Source organism: Triturus cristatus, chromosome 11 (genome assembly GCF_964204655.1).
Source record: "Triturus cristatus chromosome 11, aTriCri1.1, whole genome shotgun sequence".
In the NCBI taxonomy this organism is placed as follows: domain Eukaryota; kingdom Metazoa; phylum Chordata; class Amphibia; order Caudata; family Salamandridae; genus Triturus; species Triturus cristatus.
Window position 1 is genome coordinate 1,083,575,806 of NC_140594.1, and position 16,504 is coordinate 1,083,592,309.

The 16,504-nt window shown below is 40.1% G+C and overlaps 1 protein-coding gene across 1 annotated transcript in view; it reads left to right on the forward strand.

Annotated features, from left to right (window-relative positions):
* Positions 1-16,504, forward strand: part of TNFSF10 (TNF superfamily member 10) — a 122,099-nt gene that overhangs the window by 45,753 nt on the left and 59,842 nt on the right. The window contains exons 3-4 of the mRNA XM_085635432.1: positions 10,100-10,145; positions 11,742-11,861. Coding sequence (XP_085491558.1) covers positions 10,100-10,145; positions 11,742-11,861 — 166 coding nt within the window. The remainder of the gene's footprint in view (positions 1-10,099; positions 10,146-11,741; positions 11,862-16,504) is intronic.

Sequence of the window (16,504 nt, forward strand, 5' to 3'; positions counted from 1 at the left end):
CAGTGGGGGGTTTTCTGTTGACATATTTTGCCACTGAAGCGTGCCTGAAATGAGTAAAAGCCTCAATGAGAAAAATCCACCCCCCTCATGGAATAATCACACCAGCGTTCCAGGGTGAACTCCAAAGTCATTAAATTAACCTAAACTCAAACCCCTAGTAGCTATGGCGAGGAGCAGACAGGCTTTACGTCTTGTAACTGTACTCACATCACTCACCTGAGCCTTAGAGGGGTTTCAGTGGAGGGGAGGAATAGCTTGCTAGATATGCGGCAGCCTCCTAAGAAAAGAATTTGGGAGCTGCACTTAAGCTTTGAAAGAATTAGGCACTTCAATTGGCACCGGCATTCGTTGCCACCGTCATAAACATCTTGCATCTGAAATCTTAATTATTGTTTTGGAGGCAAATCATTTATGGTGCATCATTGGCTCTCAAGAAATCTCAACCAGGTGATCCATGAGTGCATAATAGCATTTATAAATGTAATTTAGTAAATTGAACCCACAGACAATGTGAAAATTGCACAGCTTTAAAAAGATCTTCAAATAAACAATTAGAGCAATATGAACCAGGCACTCCTTCCAGCACTAAAATTCAGTGTATCCCTAGTCAAAACCAAAAACATAAATTGAGGTGAATACTGAAGCTGAACCTCCATCAGGACAACCAGACATGGATTAGTTAACAAAGTAAACAAACTCTGCTTGAAAGGGCTTAAGGGAAGGAAGAAAGAAATCAATAAAAAGCTGCTGTGCTTGTTCCCACACAGCCCTTGATTGTGATTGATTGTAAACACTCCTCAGGAGCAAAAAACCTGCCAGGACAACCTGGCTTCATCTTACGAGTCCATAACAAGCAAACCAATATCTAAATACCTTCAGCAACTTAAATCTAAATGATCTGCAAGGTGCCTACAGCTCTTACCCTTAAATATACAACACATATCAAAACACGCTTACATTCCAAACATGCACTTAACTCATGTAGTAGAAAGAAAAGAAAGACTACACCTATATGGAGATCTTTGTCTATGTTGTTTACTTCCTGCCCATGTAAGTAGGAGTATGGGCTTTGAATTTACTATTTAAATAGGCACCAAGAAGAGAGACTGCAGAATAGAGTCTCCTGTCTTGTAATAAATTCAGCAATAATTGATGTAAAATCTTCCAAACTCCATGAGAGAATTCCTATGCCATTGGTAGAAGTATCTTAAGGATTTTTGAAACCGTGGCTCAGACATATTTTATTTTCAACCAGTTATGCATGATCTTTAGACATATAGGTGCTGCAAATAACACAGATGCAGAAGACAGACTGAAACATCAATCTACGTACACAGAAGTCAACATGAAAGGCAGATGCTGGAGTTTTTTTTTTAGTTGCCTAAAGTGGCAATAGTATGTCAAGGTAACTACACATTATATGATCATATGGAACACTACTAAAAAGATCAGGTAGAATGTGTTTTTGATTTTTAGACACAGGAGGACTTAATTGTTTTTGATGCAACAGCAGAGGAACCTTCATGGTACAATGAAGCTTGGGGCTGTGCATGGGTGCATTGATTCATCATGTGCCATAGAGATAACTGAGCCTTAACGGTGACAATTACAGTGGTGGCCTGCAAAAGGGTCCCCTAGTTCCCACCTCTGGTTTGTAAGTTTAATTATAGTGTTAACTATGGGCTGTTAACTGGGTTGTTAAAACTGGGATTCCTGGTTGGCTGAGGTATGCACCCAGGCCAGGCAGGTACTACCACTCAAGGAAGGGTAAGGTAAGTACCACTAAAAGATAGCTTGTGCTCACCTTCTGGTAGCTTGGCACAGAGCAGTAAGGCTTATTGAAAGAGGCAGTGAGTAAAGGATTTGTACAATACACACACACACAATAACACAATGAATACACCATAAAAAGAGTCAACGCAGGCTTAGAATAATAGAGACCAAAATGACAAAAATCCACTGTATAGAAGTTGAGATATTGAATTTCAAAAGAATAAGTGGAAAAAAGCACTTAAAAAGCAAATAGAGCTTTATGGGTTACTTGAGGTTGCGGTGGACCGGGGCAGAATCAAAGTTCAAGCTGACCGTGATGGAGCACTGGCCGGCTACAGGACCCATGCAGGCCTTGGTGAACAAAATACCTTTCCTGGTCGCAACTGCGAGATGCATTGGGGTATGCGTTGATGTTTATCCCGCAGGCTGAAAACAAGCTGATTCTTCTCGATATAGGGATGGCGCTGCGTCGGATCCAACGGCGAGATGCTGGGCCGAGATTTGTTGGTTCTGTAGATTGATGTGCTGGGTTTCTGCACGCAGTTGAGGGATGTGTCGATCTCTCCAAGCTGCTGCGATGGCGATGCACAGTTCCAATGAGTCAGGCTCTCGAGGGGCTACATTGGTTCCAAGAGCAAAGTGCAGATTTTACTCCCTCAACCGGGTAGATGCGCTGATTCTGCTACACGCTGACTAAAGAGATGCGTCGACGTCCATGTTGCAAGTATCTGGGTCCACTTCCAGTGAACCAGGTACAGGAGCAGGTATAGAGACTTTGCTATCCCTGAGAATCAAGCCAACAAGGATCACACTTGGAGAAAAGGCAGAGTCCAATTCTCCTTCAGCAAAGTCAGAGAGCAGAAGGCAGCAGGGCAACAAACAGAAAAGCAGGCCTTCCAGGTCAGCAGTCCAGTTGAGTCCTTTAAACAGCACAGCAGTTCCTCTGGAAGAGATTCAGTTACAAGTAAGTCCAATAGTGGCTGATTTTAGAAGGTCAGCGACCCAGTACTTATACCCAAATGTGCCTTTGAAGTGGGGGTGACTTTAAAGAGTTTTCTTTGAAGTGCACAAGTATCTTTTCAATTCAGTCCTGTCTGTCAGACTATCTATGGGAGGCAAATCAGCCCTTTTTTACCTATTCAGTGAAATGTTAGCCCCTCCCTTCCATCCTGCCCAGGCAGGGCCATCAGTATGCAGAGGTATGTAGATGAGCACTAAGACACACCTAGCCTTTCTGTGTTTGTGGCTGTCTAGAGGGAATGCACAAAATGTAGCTGTCACCCACCCCAGACGTGTATTGGACAGACTGCAACGCACACAGAGTGGTAAGTGTAGAGAAATGGTCCCTTTATAGAAGTGGCATTTCTTAAACAGTAATGTTAAATCCAACTTCACCAGAAAGAAGTATTCATCATTACTATTCCAAATATATAAAACATGATGCAGCTACTCCTTACTGATCAGGACTTACACCTTAAAAGTGTTTTAAGGAATTCCCCAAGCTGCCTTTGAGAGGAGTAGGCCTCACAGTAGTGAAAAGAAAATTTGGGTGATTGTTACTACTAGGTTATGCAAAACGTAACAGTACATGTTCTACCTTACACAGCACCCTGACCTTTGAGCTACCTAGTGCCTACCTTAGGGGTGATCTATGAGGAATAAAAGGGGAGTTAAGGATTGGAAAGTAGTTTTAAATACCAACTCAAAATGCCAGTAAACTGCACACACGCCCTTCAATGGCAGGCCTGAGACAGGTCTGAAAGGCTACTTGTGTGGGTGGCACAAATCAGTGCTGCAGGCCCACTAATAGCATTTAGGTTACAAGCCCTTTGTATATGGTATACCACTTTACTTCGGACTTACAAATAAACAAAATGTGTCAATTGGGTATACACCAATGTTAAAATGTTTAGGGGAGAAGCACGTGTACTTTAGCACTAGTCAGAAGTGGTAAAGTGCTCAGAGTCCTAAAGTCAACAAAAATAATTCAGCAAAAAGAGGAGGAGGAAGGCAAAACGTTTGGAGTGACCCTTCAGAGAGGGCCCTTTTCCAACATGGGTCCAAACAGATCTCAGCAGTGGCAGATCCTCCATTGGGGGGATTTGTCATTTGAGTTAGAATCTTTTCTAACATGATAACATTACCTTTTTTTGTCTGCCATTTCACACTTGATTGATATCTGCAAATTGTTCCTACATATTCAAATTAGGGATTACATCACAAAGCCCAGTCAATACTTGCATCTATTTTGGCTTGATTTAACATTTTAATATGTTGCATGACATTTCATGCAAGCAACATTCCAATTTATATTTGAATTCAGAATCTAAGTCAAGAAAGGTAACAATTATGAGGCCAAATTTAGAAACGTTTTGAGAATGTTTTATAGATTTTTGGTATCAGATTTCAGATTTGTTTTCCAATGAGCACCATTTTACATTTCTTTGCATGAGCTAATGATTAATATTGCACTCATAAATTATATCATCAGCCTACCTAATTGAATACTCATTAAAAGTATACCTCTTGTTTGACGTAGAAAAGAATATTCTGGGTATCATATGCCGGTATCATTTTCTTTTTTCATGATATTAATTAATTGCAGTTCTTTTTATGCTTATCTTCTGCGATAACCTCTTCTTCCACTTCAATTTATTCTTTTGGCTTCCTTTCACATTTAATTTGGACTTCATTTAGCTCATATTATGCCTTACCTATTTGGTTCACGCCTTTCCCCCTTCTCAAATCATTTTCAATTCCATAACTTATGCATCATTTTCAATGCACAAAGCCTCTCGTCCCTAATTATCTGTACTTGTTCCACATGACACAGTACATGATCTTCACTTGGATGGTCATAGCCTTTTCAACTGTCCTAGTCGTCCCATACCTCCTTCTTTAGATACTTCTCATTGCACATTACTAAGCTTAGAAATTAGTTGCATTATGTTGTTTGTCTTTCACTTTCTTTGTAATGAAAATAAAGTCTTAACCTTCCTGGTTAAATACATTTATTTGGTGAGCTCTTTTATTTTCTTTATGTTGCAGCATCCATGTATATTGATTTTCCTACAGTTTCTCTGTTATATTTTTTGGACTAACATTTTGGATAAAAAGGTTTATAAAATAAAATAAGCTATAGCATTTATATATAAGCAGAATTATGCAGGAGCAAATGCACATCAATGGACAATTCTCTGTAATGCATCCTGATTTTCTTTGGAGTTAGAAATGTCTTAAATCACCTACACTAAAACCAAATAAAATAAAATTGACACACATGCCTTTGTAGGACTGACCACAGTTTCAAACATCTTTCCATAAATGCTATCCTTGCCACATTTGCAATATAAAGGCAGTTTATCTGGTCTAATAAAGCTTAACTGATACATGCCAGGTTCTTTCACATATTGACCCTCCAAATAGTATTAAGTACCTTTGGGATGGAAACAATACCTTGTACATTGCATATGGTTTAACTAGAGTGTATCTGATTATAAACAACATAAGACTGATGGAATATTTTGAAATTTCTTTATTCACTCAAAATCCATATTGATTGCCTTGGATGATAATTTGCCTTTCTACACACTTTTTAAACCCTATAAAAATATTACGACATACTCTGGATATGGAGTCACCAACGATATAGGCCAGTTATAACATACTCATTATATCATGTCAAATAGTGATAAAGACTGGAGTGGTACATAGATCTTAGAGAGTCCAAGACCTGCTTCACTCCACCACAGACTGGCATACATGCCATTTACAGGTAGGCCAAAGACTGCAGAGAAGGATTTAGAGGCCTTCCTTCCTCTCCCTCCCTTCAGTGGTGTAGCAAGGAAGGGGGATGGAGGCGGGCAGGAGGGGGTGCAGTCTCCTACACAAAGCCACACATTTCATTTTCCCTTCCATTCTTTTGGAAAACACTTAAAAAGAAGTGACCATCCAATTACAGTATTAGTTTCTCAACAGCCACCTACTAAATCACTCCTTGTTTGGTTTGAGCCCTAACTGCATCGCTGAAACAGCTCTTTACCCAACTGATGTATGATGGCCTCTCCAGATCACAACAGACACCGGTTTGTTCACATGGTAAAATGCAATCCACCTCAGCTGCTTCCTTGAAGTTTCCGAGGTGATCCGTCAAGCAGGGGACGGGAAAAAGGGAAGGGGTCCCAAAACTAATTTTCCCCATGCAATTTCCATAGGACATTAGATATAGCTACAGCCTAAACGGCTGAATGAAAATACACCAAATTTGGCAGAATTCTAGATCCAGGTCTAGAATATGTGATTTGGTGTAAATATGTTCAGTGGTTTTTGAGAAATTAAGGGTAACATTTATGTATATATCATGCTGCGGAGGACTCGCGGATCTAACAGATCAAAAGATATGATGTGGTTGGTTGCCATTACATCAGGGACTCAGTCTCCTGTACTGCAAGGTTACAAAAATATACAGTAGCAGGAATACCCTGCCCACCCCTAGGCCTTGCTTATTGGGTGAGGGGCGTGATGCCCCTCTCTCTTACCCTCCTAGAGACCCTGTGACCCCATGCCCTGGGGCCAACAAGTTACTTTATCGAGAGTGGGGTCTGCTGCGCATCTCCCCAAGCCCATCTCCTCACATCCGATATTACAATTTGAGGAGGGGGGCTGAGGCCCGCGTCACCGAGCCTGTGTAAGACCCTGGTGCCCCCATGCCGTGGGGCCAAAACAGTAATTAAGGTGGGGGTGCGGACTTCTCCCCATGCCTGAGAGAAGCCCCGGGGACCCCATCCAACTGGGCCATTTTATTTTTGGGGGAGAGGGGTTTGGGCGCACACCAGGCCCAAACATTATGTTAAAAAAGTGACTTTATAGGTTAAATTGACTTTATAGTTAGAAATTGTAATAGTATTTTACTTTATATTAAAAAAAGCTTATGAAAACAACACGGAAAACAGCAAAGTTTAAAGGGATGTTATAATTAGAAGAAAATGTCAGTTAAAACATGCCATTTTAAACTAACAAAAGCGCTGAAATTTACCAGTTATAATTATCTCAAGTAATTTTACCACATGCTCTATAAGTCAGTATAACACACACTCTCGCCATGAACTGCTAAATACCTCAGGCATTACATCACTGATGAGATGTTCTTTGACATCATTGATAACATCACAGCAACATTTGAAATTACATCATTGATAAGAACACTGTGCATGGTGGGGGCTTCCACTGTTTCCATGCTATGAACCCACATACATACAGATGGTAACACTGTGCTGTATATGACTATGGTGTTATCAGTGGTGTCATCAATGATACCATTTGAGATGTCACCAGTGATGTCATCAATTATATCTTTCAATATATCATAAGTGATTTCATATGGACTGAGGACATTCTTCTGGGAAGAGGAGCTGGATGCTGTAGGAAGGACTTTGAATCTGCCTGTTGCTTTGTTGTGCTGGCCTGCTGCTTGCAGCTTAAGCACTGCAAGTTATAGTTAGCTCAGTAAACTATAACTGGTGAATTTCAATTTTTTTTAAACATTAGTTTTAATTTCATTTCAATGCCTAATTATAATGTCACTTTAACCTTCTTTTTTTAGTGTATATAAATGTAAGCTAGCAGTCAGTCATTTTGTATGTGTGTATCTGTGTGTGTGTTTTTGAGTGTGTGTGTGTGCATGTTCATGTATGTAGTTGTAAGTGTGCGTGTGTATATAATGAAAAATTCATGAAAACTGTTGGACCAGGCCCTTTTTGTAGGGTTATCCCTAAACATTTTGCCTTCTAGCTTCTATTTTTCTGACATGTTTTTGCTGGTTTTAGGGCCCTAGTCACTTTACCACTGCAGACCAATGCAAAAGTGCAAGTGCTCCCTGTGTAAATTGTATTGGTGATTGGTTTCTCCATGATTGGCATATTTGATTCACTGGTAAGTCCCTAATAAATTGCACCAGAGGTACCCAGGGCCTGTAAATCAAATCCTACTATTGGGCCTGCAGCATTAATTGTGCCACCCACTCGAGCAACATGTCTCAGACCTGCCACTGCAGTGTCTGTGTGTGAGGTTTTAAACTGCCATGGTGACCTGGCAGGCCCAAATCTTCTCTTTTACTACATGTATGTCACCCCTAAGTTAGGCCTAAGGCAGCCCCATGGGCAGGGTGCAGTGTATTTAAAAGGTAGGACATGTACTTGTGTGTTTTATATGTCCTAATAGTGAATACTGTTAATTTAGATTTTCACTATTGCAAGGACTATTTCTCCTATAGGGTAACATGGGGATTGCCTTGAAATACCTTTTACGTATAATTTCCCATTGGGTGTTTAGGGTATCTGATTTCACAATTTAAAAATACATCTTTTGGTGAAGTTGGTTTTTAAGTTTAGAAAAATTGACTTTCCTGAGCTAGAGTGGTGGGAGTAGTTGTCACTGGCATCTTAATAGGACTGTGCTCATCCTCACACAAAGCTGACCCCCCGTAGTGTGTCTGCAGCCAGGTCAGGGGAAGGCAGGGTTCTGTGTGCTACAGGACTTTCCATTGAAGGTTTCCTACTTCAAAGGCAGAAAGGGGGATAAGTACTGGAGCTGGATGCTGTAGGAAAGACTGCCAATCTGCCTGTTGCTTTGTTGTGCTGGCCTGCTGCTTGCTGCTTCTGTACTGGGAGTGAAAGGACTGGACTTTGCTTTCTGTATCCTGCTTCCAAGATTCTCCAAGGGCTTGTGTGTATTTTTGTTCCCGATCAGCGCATCGACCACGGCTTTAACCACAGGCCCCAGCTTTCCGTTGCAGCACGTTAGAAGAACCGCCACAGCGTGAGCTTCGAGCACTGCATCACCGAAGTCCATGATGTACTGCTCCAACTCCAATGCAGTGCCTACTTCATCGCTGTGGAATTGATGCAGCGCATCTTGATTTTCGACGCATCGTCCCTGGGTGACAATTTCTTCATCGAGGTTGCCCAGCACTAAGGAACCAAGGCGGAGATTGACGCATCATCTCCCCTTCCAGTAAGGAACCAACACATCACCTCCCCTGACACTAAGGAACCAATGTACCACCTCCCCTGCGTAGCAGTAAGGAACCAACGCATCACCTCCCCAGGCAGAAAGGAACAAGAGCATCACCTGCCGTGGGAATAAGGAACCAATGCATCGTTTTGCTTTTCCGGTCTCTACTCCCCTGCTCCTGTTTCATCTTGAAAAATTTGACATATCCAAGGTACTTGGTGCTAATAGAAACACATTCATAGATTTCCATGGGCTGACCTTATTTAACCTTTGAAAAGTGATATCTTTACTTGTGCATTTTGGATTATTGTCGTTTTGGTCTTGTTTGATTCAGATAAGTATTTGCTATTTTTCTAAACTGGTCTAGACTCATTTTGTAGTGCCTTCACTGTGTTATTGGGTGTGTATGCACAAATACTGTACACATTGCCTCTGAGATAAGCCTGACTGCTCCTGCCAAGCTACCAAGGGGGTGACCCGGGGTAATCTTAACTGTGTGACTCCCTTACCCTGCCTAGAGTGAGCGTCTCTACTTGGACAGGGTGCAAACCCCTGACCTCTAGAGAGCCCATTCCTAACAAAAATGAATGTTGAAAAAACTAAATAAAATAAAAAATGTTAAGGTATGTCATCATTTCTAAAAAAATGATTTGATCAAACTAATAGGCTACAAAGAAAAACAATTTTAGAGTAAACAATATTTTAGAAAAGTGATTTTAGCAAAAAGTGTTTTGACAATTGATTTTATCTCATGGAACTGGAGTGGGAGGTGGTCAATTTACCTTTTCACATTCTACTGCATCATGGTGGATGGTGATGTGGCAGAAGTGTCCTCTTCTCTAATCTCCTTTTCCAGTGAATTTTAGGTTCACAGAATGTTGGAAGGAGCTGAGGAGCTAATTTAAATTGGATAATGTTGGTATGGACAAGAATACATGATCTGTGGGAACACAGGCGAGCAATGGGTGAGTGAGTCAGCTCACTTCCAAGGAATTCAGTAATGAAGTCACTGAGAACTCTCTTTGTGTGTGCTTGTATAAGGCTTTCTCCGATGTACTGAACAATCTGTAATGTTTACTGCAAAAGGCCGGGAATCAACAATACTAAGTGGCAAATTCATTTTAGTTACCAGTGGGTGAGTAATTTACATACATATGTTGTGAGCTGAAAACACATTTCTAAAGCACCAGAAAACATTGCATTGCTTTGTAGGAAAAGAATGAAAATTGCAGTAATCATAATTTGAACAATATCTGTAATACCTGATTGCATTCCCCATCCAAGTACTGATGCCCTCTTTCTATTATGTTCACAGATATTATTGAAGAACTACCGGACTGACATAACGTCTGCAGTGAGAGGTACAGCTATTTCATTAACTTTGAGGGTATATTCAGAATGAATCTCACAAAATGCAAACAGTGTTCACTGCCATTAAAAGATACAAAGACTTGTCTTTTTAGTTTCTCTGTAGGAATGTAGAGACACCTGCTAAAGTATGAAAATGAAACAATTTTAGCGTGGTTTCAATATTTAGAGTAACCCGTGGATTACAATTTCTGTGGCCTCATGGGGAAAGGCTTTTATGGGAATAAGGTACACGCACAAGTGCAAAAACGTAACAAATCTTACAACCAGGGAAAATTAACTAGACCGCCCAATTTTCTGCTTTAAAATACATTTACGTTGGGAACATGGGTATTGCCAGACATGGAGAAGAGGGTGGCCTTTACAAATGTGGTTAATACGAGCACAGTGATAACCTTTTGGTAAATGACAAATATTTTCCAATGGTTTTCTCACCCAATTGACTTACTTAACATTAGAGCTAAAAATGCTGGTGCTAGTGTGTAAATTAATAGTAAATATATACAATAACATGCAGCGCTGTCTATGATGCTCACCAGGGGGCTCAGTGTTGAACCTTGGAGGCCATATAACCAGTGCTTAATTTGAGCCGGTGGTTCTGAAGCTCGGCACCAGCACTTAATAATCAACACCGGCGCTTGTGACAGTCTACCTCAAGGTGAAGCTGTATGACCAAGTTAGAGATGACCACCACAACAACAGTTAATTGTTAATTCAATATACATTAAAAATGACTATGCCCTGCCGCCAAAGCCATTCTTATAGCTTTGGGGTGGAATGGTCGAAATTGTCACACTTGTCGGAGTGTGATGGTTAGTAGTTGTGTTGTTACTATCATTGGCGGCGCTAGCAAGGGCAATGTGTCGTGCAAGCTGCAGTGGCCTCCTGACAACAGCCCTGGCACTTTCTTTTTTAACATATTAAGCACTGCATGTAGCAAGGCATTGCTATCATAAAAATGCAGGGCTTAAACCGCAGTTCTGAAGTTACTTTCTGAGAGGAATGGTTTTACTTTATTGAGTAAAGCGAGACGGCACCAGGCTGTGTTTGTTTTGTCTTCATCGTTTTCCTTGAGGGTGATATTTGTATCCAGGTCAAAAAGTGACTACCCTTTGGGAGAAAGTTGGGGTTCGAAGATTCATACTTGAAGTCATTGAGACAAGTTTGGACTAGTTGACTGGAATACTGTGTGGTGGGATGAGCTACCAGTTGGTCCTGAACATCCATGTCTGGTGGATGCGGTGACGGCATTGTGTGAGGCGTTGGATGTCTGAAGCAGAAGAGACTGTAACGCAGAGTTGCTTATCATCAGCATATTGGTGAATTACAATGTGATCATCGGTAAGTGAGCAAAATGGGTTCCTTATAAGGCTGAAGATGATGGAGGACAAGATGGAACCGATGTGGACTCCACAGGTCATAGGGATCTTCTGGGACCTGTAGGTGCCCACGTGAATGATCCCATGTCGGTTGCATAGGAAATATGAAGATTGCTTCAATATGTTTGACCAAACAAATTATTATCAACAAAGGCAAAGTAGTTTCTCTCTTTTTGTACCCTAAACTAATCTTCTTAACAAACTTCGCAGGTGAAATCTCTCAGCGGCTTCCACGTTTAATTGATGAAAAATATGGCTCCAATTTTCCAGTGCTCAGAACAGCTGCACACGTGACTGGAAATAATGGAAACGCTTTCTCATCAGAAAACAGTAAGAAATGTACACGTATTTCACAGTAGGAAACAGTTAACACATAAAAAAGCATGTCTGAATTTATACTATTGATTAGTAAATACAAAACCACTCATCAGAAGCCGGTTACATGTCCCTGATAATGGGGAATGCGATTATTTTTCTAATTCAGTATAGAATACAAGATGTGGTTCATTACAATCATTACACTCTTGATAAATATACTTGAAATGTATAAACTTACTGAAGTTCTGTGGTTTCCTATGGCCTCTACTTCATACTTCAGGTTTATCTACCTGTTTCTCAAAAGTACAGATATCTAACTCTCCCGCCTACCACATAATAGTATCTGGTTGCATAATAGTCTTCCATTGCATACCTAAATATAAGGGTGCAATCAGAATAACCAGAAAATTAAAGTTACTTTTGATACCCTTATTGAATCCTATCATAATCAATACAGCATCAAAACCAATTGAAAAGCACACTTTAAATGGTATTATATTAAACACCGCATGACAAAGAGGCCACATTTCTGGACATGTGGTAAACATATACCTGGTCTGCCTCTTGATCAGAGGCAGACCATCTGGGCCAGAGGGTTAGTTTGTTAGTAGAAAAGTTTGTGATCTTGGCTAGTGAAATTTAAAAATCGAATACATTTCGGTGATGCTGAATACAATATTTTTTAATAATACGGGGGTTGGCCCTGTACTGACACCCAAACTAGGCCACAATCATCGTTTTCAACAAAAGGTTGTTTGGCCGTGTGTTGAGGGTTATTGCATTCAACAAACCACTTTGACAACTGAAGTGGTTGGGTGTATTTATTTCACCTTTCTATTTTTCATTCGATTATTTGATACATTGACCATTTAAGTCATATCATAAAGAAAGACAATACATTTGTGGTAACATTCAACACTACATTAAAAAATAATTACAGCACATATGTTATTCAACACATAAATGACTACAAGAACAAAATATTACAAAAATTATTGAACAAGGAAGTAGACCAGTCCTAAATTTGACAAAGGAATAATGGCGGCACAAATTATTTGCGTATTCACTATTTAACAGCCTGCCATACACAACTAGCTGATACAACAATTACACCAGGCACATCAGGTGACCTATTCCAGCTAGCTGCAATCACCATCATTCTACTGATTTATACAGTGTACAAACAAGGCACTGTGCCTGGTGTAATTGTTGTATATTTATTATGATTGAAGCGGTCTTTGGGGTAAGAGTAGTGTAAAAGAACTAATTAGAGTGGATTGTCCAAAATTGCTTCAATAAACACTAGGGAATTATCCTGCTCATTAATCAATGTTGTGGGTCTCTTACATAATGCAGTCTAACAATAAAATGTGATGTTAGGGACCCTCGTTTAGCTACTGGCAGTTGTAAAAACCTCAGAGATCATCTGGGGTTCTGATGTGGCCATTTAAAGAAGAAATCACAGCATCAATGTGCTTAAAGGACGGTTGGAAATAGATAAGCATTGCCCTAAAATGACACATTAATTTGGGTAGGTAACTGGGTTCAATCATATTAACTCTTCCCATAATCCATATAGGCAGTCCCTCCCATTTGTTAAGTAACAGGGAGGTTTCTCTAAAAATTATCTTACAATTTGCACCGCTTAAGGCTCAATAATTAGGTGTACGTCTAATACCCAAATAGTTGAAACTGGGGACCGCATGCACATCGGCGTCCTATATGTTCTTATATTCAATATTTCACTTTCATCTTGATTTAACTTTTATCTGGATACAGTTCCAAACTGCCCAGTTGCCTCCTCATTTCCGGGTACTTCTGTGATAGGATTTGGTGTGATAATGAACACATCGTCTGCATAGGTCATAACATTGCAATACCAAAGGGGATGATGGACGGAGTGTTGAACATTGCAAGCACTCGCCCCCAGTCGAATGATCTGGGTTTAATCCATCATCATTCTTTAGCTCACTCCGCCACCCCAGTTCAGACATGGCCATATGCAAATCAGTCTGACCCTGTGCCTCATGGGAACAGTCCATCATCCCCTTTGGTATCGCTTTGTTCGCCCTAAGTTGGCAGGATATGCCCAGACGTGGGTCCCTTGCTCACTTTGCCACTGGATTCAAGATAGCCTAGCTGATGAGAGTCATAAACCCGAAACCAGGGTGCTTGTTTCCGGTCCAGGGAAGACATGGTTTGGCAGTTCGGGCTGGACTGTTCCCATGAGGCACAGGGTCAGACTGATTTGCATATGGCCATGTCTGAACTGGGGTGGCGGAGTGAGCACCTTCATTTAATTGACCCTTGAGGTATAGAAAGAAGTGATGGGTGGGATGCTTGAATTAATCCTAGCCACCGATAATTACTTAGGGCCACATCCTAGTCCATCTTTCTTTTGCCCACTATGCCATTTCAGATTAGAACCAGCCATATGCAAATCAGCCTTGATCCTGCTCCAGTAGGACAGTCCAGCCCGGACCCCCAAGCCAGGTCCTCTCTTAACTGCAGTAATAACAATATCATTTACACGCTCATATTGTTGCATAATCCCCTGTCTAAATGTATCCTCAAAAAAAATGGCAGTATTAAGGCCTATAATCCTTAACACCAGCAGTAGCTAATCAATATCAGGCCTCTCCTGCTCAAATGAGTATATCAGATGAAAATATTTTATAATCTATTAGTTTTCAGAAAAATGAATGACACCTGCAGAATCAATCAGATCACAAATACTTTTGCTAATAAAATAATCAAATACTCTTATAAAGGTCTGTTGCACTACAATATAATTCTGGTATGAGTTATTCCATGTGCATTTTTTTATGGCTATTAGGTATTTTCTTCTTTAGCTATTTCAGACCTACCTAACTACTCCTAATATTGAACTCATTAATGCCATCCCTAAACATACATTTGATTAGTGATTAAGGTTTAGATATGCTGTTTGGCACACAAGCATGGCTGGATCCTCACTTGGAAGCATAATTAAAGAGGCCACTCCGCCCTTACATCAGTATGTAATGTTGATATTGACAGAGAAGGCGATAAAAGAGGTTCTGGGGTAGCTACGTGTGTCTCAAATAAATTGTCTTTCTTTATTTTCCCTTAACTCTGCCTTAAAGATTTTGATTTTTTTTTATTAAACTACATTCCAAATCAAATACTCCTGTAACACTGATGTGTATTTCTTTAACTCCTGAACCTATGTAGGATTTGCCATATGAATTCACTGACCTAAATGTATACACTACTGCTCACTATTAACCTATGAATGTAGACCACTTTAATTTTCATATGGATGAATTGGGTGAACCTGGTCCGGCGCTGCTGAATTTGTTGCTTACTTTATGCTCAATGCAACAACATGTTGAAGGAACTAAAGACTTTGCAGGCCATAGGTATACCTGATTATCTGACCCTGAAATATGTATTGCCAACTTCCAGACCATCTTGAAGACACAATTAGATCTTTACCTATTAATAGGAAAATTTGAAACTATAGCGAATTGTACACCTCCCTTGCATTCGGTTCAACTGACACGAAGCTGGTCACGCCTAAATTCAGAATCTTTAGCTTCCTTACTAACGTCTGACATAAAAATTGGAAAATATACATAATCCTTTTGAGAAACATACCTTTTACTGCTGTGCTATCAGTAATACCCTCGATAATCTACAACCATTAAAATCTACCCATAAGTGGTCTAAAACATATTTATGCCTTGGTTTCACAATAAGCTACCTTCAATGAAGACACGCTTTAAGAAAAGTGATAGAGCCTGGAGGAATTCGTATGATCCCATTAATTTAAAACAATGCAAAGAGAAACTTAGCACCTATAACAATGCAATAAAAGCTGCTAAGAAAGACTACTTTTCAAATAGAATTGCTAAGGCCCTGGCTATCCAAAGGAAGCCTTTTCTATCTTAAAAGAATCATTTACAATCTCCTCTCACAACTGTTAATCTTGAATATTTGGTGAAGAGCTTATGTTTTATCTGCAACATTAAAAACAAATCAGAAGCGTGCTTGATTCTTCAATCTTTACTCACGATGAGACCTCCACATTGTCTACTATGCAAGTTTGGATATCAACTAATTCTATCTCACAGGAAGTTAAATGGACTGAATTTGTGCCTACAGATTCAGTGGGCATATTGTGCTCATTAAACCACTGTACACCTACATCTGGTGAAACATATATCTAATCTAGATGTCTTTGTTCCTACAGCTCTTCAGGACATTGTTAATGGGTCCTAAACATCTGAGTTTGTTACTGAATCCTTAAAAAAGGCATTGTAATGCTATTATTATAAAATATAAAATCTGGATCCTCGCTCACCCTCTTTCACCCTGGCAATCTGCTCCCTTCTGCTACAAAAGTATTGGAGTCACAGGTAACTAAACAAAAAAGCCAGTTTTTGGAATTTAATAGCATTCTTGATAGATTCATGGAAGGTTGTCACCCTTTCAAAGCACAGAACTAACTATTTTAGTTAGGGTATATGACCTGACCTTTGTCTGGCAGCAGATGATATCACACCTTTTGTTCTAATCCTTCTAGACATCTCCACTACATTTGACACCATCTACCATGCCTTTCTGATAAAACAAGTTCAGTCAATATGTATTGGTGGATCCATACACAACTG